Source organism: Alexandromys fortis, unplaced genomic scaffold, assembly GCF_014885135.2.
Source record: "Alexandromys fortis isolate MF-2015 unplaced genomic scaffold, M_Fortis_MF-2015_v1.1 scaffold_2817, whole genome shotgun sequence".
NCBI lineage: Eukaryota > Metazoa > Chordata > Mammalia > Rodentia > Cricetidae > Alexandromys > Alexandromys fortis.
The window spans coordinates 1-3,352 of NW_026070678.1; the positions used below are offsets into that span (position 1 = coordinate 1).

The following is a 3,352-nucleotide window of genomic DNA, read 5'->3' on the forward strand; positions in this document are numbered from 1 at the left end:
GAGTACATGGGGGACACTGAGGACCCACAGACCCTCCAAATACAGTACACGGAGATGATGGCAGACTTCATGTTTGTGGTCCCTGCACTCCAAGTAGCACATTTTCAGCGTGAGTACATCTGTAACAAGATCAAGGGAAGAAGCTCAGACAGTGGTTCCCAGGTGAGCTCTGTCGGGTCCTGCCTTGGCCTGTGTCTGAATCAGATCTCTGGTTCCAGACAACTGAGAGTCTTTATCTAGTAAATCCTTATATAGTGCATAAGAGAATGATGTCTTATCTGGGTACAGCTGAGTGACTTGCGCAAACTTCCCCTGGGGAGGACAGAATCTTCATTTAACATGGGACTTTCCCACAGCCAATGCTCCAGGCTGGGACTCTACACTCAATTGTTGTCATTCCAGATACCTTGAGACCAAGTTACCACATTGTCACCCAATGTGGGTCAGGGCAGTATGAGGCAAGCTGTGTTCTTGTGTCACAATGTGTTCTTGCCCTCAGGTTTCCGGGCCCCTGTCTACTTCTATGAGTTCCAGCACCGGCCCAACTTTTTCAAGGACTTCAAACCACGGCATGTAAAGGCCGACCATGGTGATGAGGTTTTCCTTATCTTTGGATCCTTCTTCTGGGGTGTCAAAAGTGAGTCTTCTTTGCTTTCCATGAACAGAATGGAGAACCAAGTTTGTACCTGAAGGATAGCTGAGCTTTGAGTCTAGTTTAGGAGTTCAAGGCTCTGAGAAAAGCAGGATCAAGCGTGTACTATCTCACAGCTTAAAAACCCACGCTAGGTCTGGATATTTTCTAATTTAGCTTGTGCGAGAGGAAATGAGGGTTCACTGGCTCATGATTAAGCCTTGGGACATTACTTAGAGAACTAAGTGGAAATTAGATGTTGAGTTATAAGGGAGGGAGGGAGAAAGGATGAAGCCTAGAATTCAGTTTTAGGGTACAGCTGGCATGGTGAATATGAAGCATGAATGGAGCAGCTACATTAAATGGCTGGGATCTGGACCCTTGCCCTCTCATCTCCAGTTGACCTCACCGTAAAGGAGAAGCTGCTGAGCAGGAGAATGATGAAGTACTGGGCCAACTTTGCACGATACGGGTAAGAAGATGCTCTTCCCTCAACCTCCTAAGGGTTGGGTCTCCATCTAGGGTTCCATTGGTGATCGCATTAGCATGCAGAAATCCTCTGTACCCAAGGAATGCTGAGATTTGTAGGTGTTGCCCACTGGTCATTGCACAGTGAGCTGTGGATGGGTCACAGTACTGCGGTACTGTTCTTTAGATCTTGCCTCTGAGAAGGTGGCACAAAATAGGTCAAGTAGCCTTACCCCATATAGAGTAGAAACTAGTGGGTCATACTTGTATTCCTAAGTCAGGATATCTGCCTCATCAGTTCCCTGTTCTGCTTAGTCCACTTCCCTGACTCAATTGGAAGATCAGGTCTTAGAAAGAAATTGACCTCATGCTTCCCTGTTGATGGCATATCCACAGGAACCCCAACAGTGAGGGTCTACCCTACTGGCCAGTGTCAGACCAAAGTGAGCAGTACCTGCAGCTGGATCTCCAGCCTGCTGTGGGCCATGACCTGAAGGCCAGAAGGCAACAGTTCTGGACCAAGACTCTGCCGCAGAAGATTCAGGAGCTAAAAGGGGCTCATGGTAAAAACAAGGATGTGTAATGTCCAAAGTAAGGAAAGGTAGGTAAACTTCAGTAAAGCTGAGGTTAGCCCGAGGTTCTCACAGCCCATTTAGAAGCCTGCATTGATTCCAACATTCATGTAACCATAACTAATCTCTATAATTGTCCATTTTGACAACATGTATGACAAACACTCTACTTGTCATTCCTTACTCAAAATGCTAGACAAAGTTTTATTAGACATAGTCCATACAGGCTCTCATAGAAGTGTGGGTGTGTAAGCTCCAAAGTGCACCCATCTTCTTTCACACTCCTCTGGTACTAGACTCCTTTCTCCTATCCTCCCCCTTACCTCTCTTCTTTCCCAAGAACAAACTCCAGAAACTGTGGGCAATGTTGACTGCAGAGGGTGGACATTTCCAAAATCCAACCCTTCTCTCAGCAATTCCCATGTTTCCACATAAGTGTCCAATGGAAAACATGGTTTGGCTAAGTCCTAGGTTGTCTTCCTAAGTTCAAGCTGTTGTTCCAGTCAGATCATGAACTGCGCTAGATATTGTGATGGGTGTCTGCGACCCCAGCTACTCAGAACCTGACACAGGAATACTGCACGAGCCCAGGAGTTACAGAGCAGCTTGGGAAACAGAGCAAGACCTACATCTCATAAACAAAAGCAATCATAAGCTGTGTGACTTGTAAACAGCAGAAATGTGTGTGGAGTTCTGTGGACCAAGAGAGTCAGGGTCAGGCTGCCAGTACATCTACTGTGAGCCAAGGACTAGCTGTTCGGCCCAAAGATTACACCCTGTGTCCTCTGCAGGTAGAATGTACAAACTATGCCACTTTGGGACTTCTGTGGGTCTCAACCCTTAACATCGGCACATTAGGAGTTAGGTTTCTGCAAATGAATTTGAGCCACACAGCCTTTCAGAGCTCAGGTTCTAGACCTCTCTGACATCAGCCACTGAACATGCCAGGCTCTGAAAACCTCTGTGCAGATTGTCTCTATAGAGAAAATCTCATCTATTTCCTTCATAAATTGCAAATGGTCCACTTTTATGAGAAGCTGACTTGACATGTTCATAAACACCTCGTGCTGGCTCAGGAGAGGGGGTTGACCAAGAAGGTCCAGGTAGGCTTCCTCTAATAATAAATTTGTTCTTATTGCTTGTGTGTATTTGCAGACGCTGTGAAACCCATACTTGGATGAGCATATGACGTAAGTGAAGATCTTCTGCTGTGATGTGTGTCATGAATGTGAGGTGTGGGAGGTAGGAATGTACACACATGTCTAGCCGAAGAGACTCCTGTCCATGCCACCCTGACTGCTGGCTTCACCATGTATGGGAATTCCTTCCATTTTTAAGAAATTCTTCCATTATAATATAATAATAATAATCCATTATTAAGAAACTCTTCTTAATAGTTCATGTGATTAATTTCATTCTTATGTTATTGTTTTCCTTAAACTTTTCAACGCCAGCAACTCCAGGTCTCTTGTATAACATACCATTTACAATGATGCCAAACTGCCTTTTCTTTCCCCCAAAATCTTGTCTCTTTGAGGGGGTGTGTCCTACTGTCCTATTGATTTTTTTTAAAGATTTATTTATTTATTATGTATACAGTATTCTCAGTGCTCTGCCTGCAGGCCAGAAGAGGGCACCAGATCTCAATGCGGATGGTTGTGAGCCACCATGTGGTTGCTGG

The 3,352-nt window shown here is 45.2% G+C and overlaps 1 protein-coding gene across 1 annotated transcript; it reads left to right on the forward strand.

Annotated features, from left to right (window-relative positions):
• Window positions 1-3: 3 nt before the first annotated feature.
• On the forward strand, window positions 4-2,968 carry LOC126496326 (acylcarnitine hydrolase-like; the record flags this gene model as incomplete). Its single annotated transcript, XM_050133850.1, has 5 exons — window positions 4-109; window positions 500-637; window positions 1,031-1,103; window positions 1,496-1,700; window positions 2,827-2,968. Coding segments are annotated over 4 exons (504 nt in total), but the record flags the coding sequence as incomplete, so codon positions are not given.
• Between the last annotated feature and the right edge of the window lie 384 nt (window positions 2,969-3,352).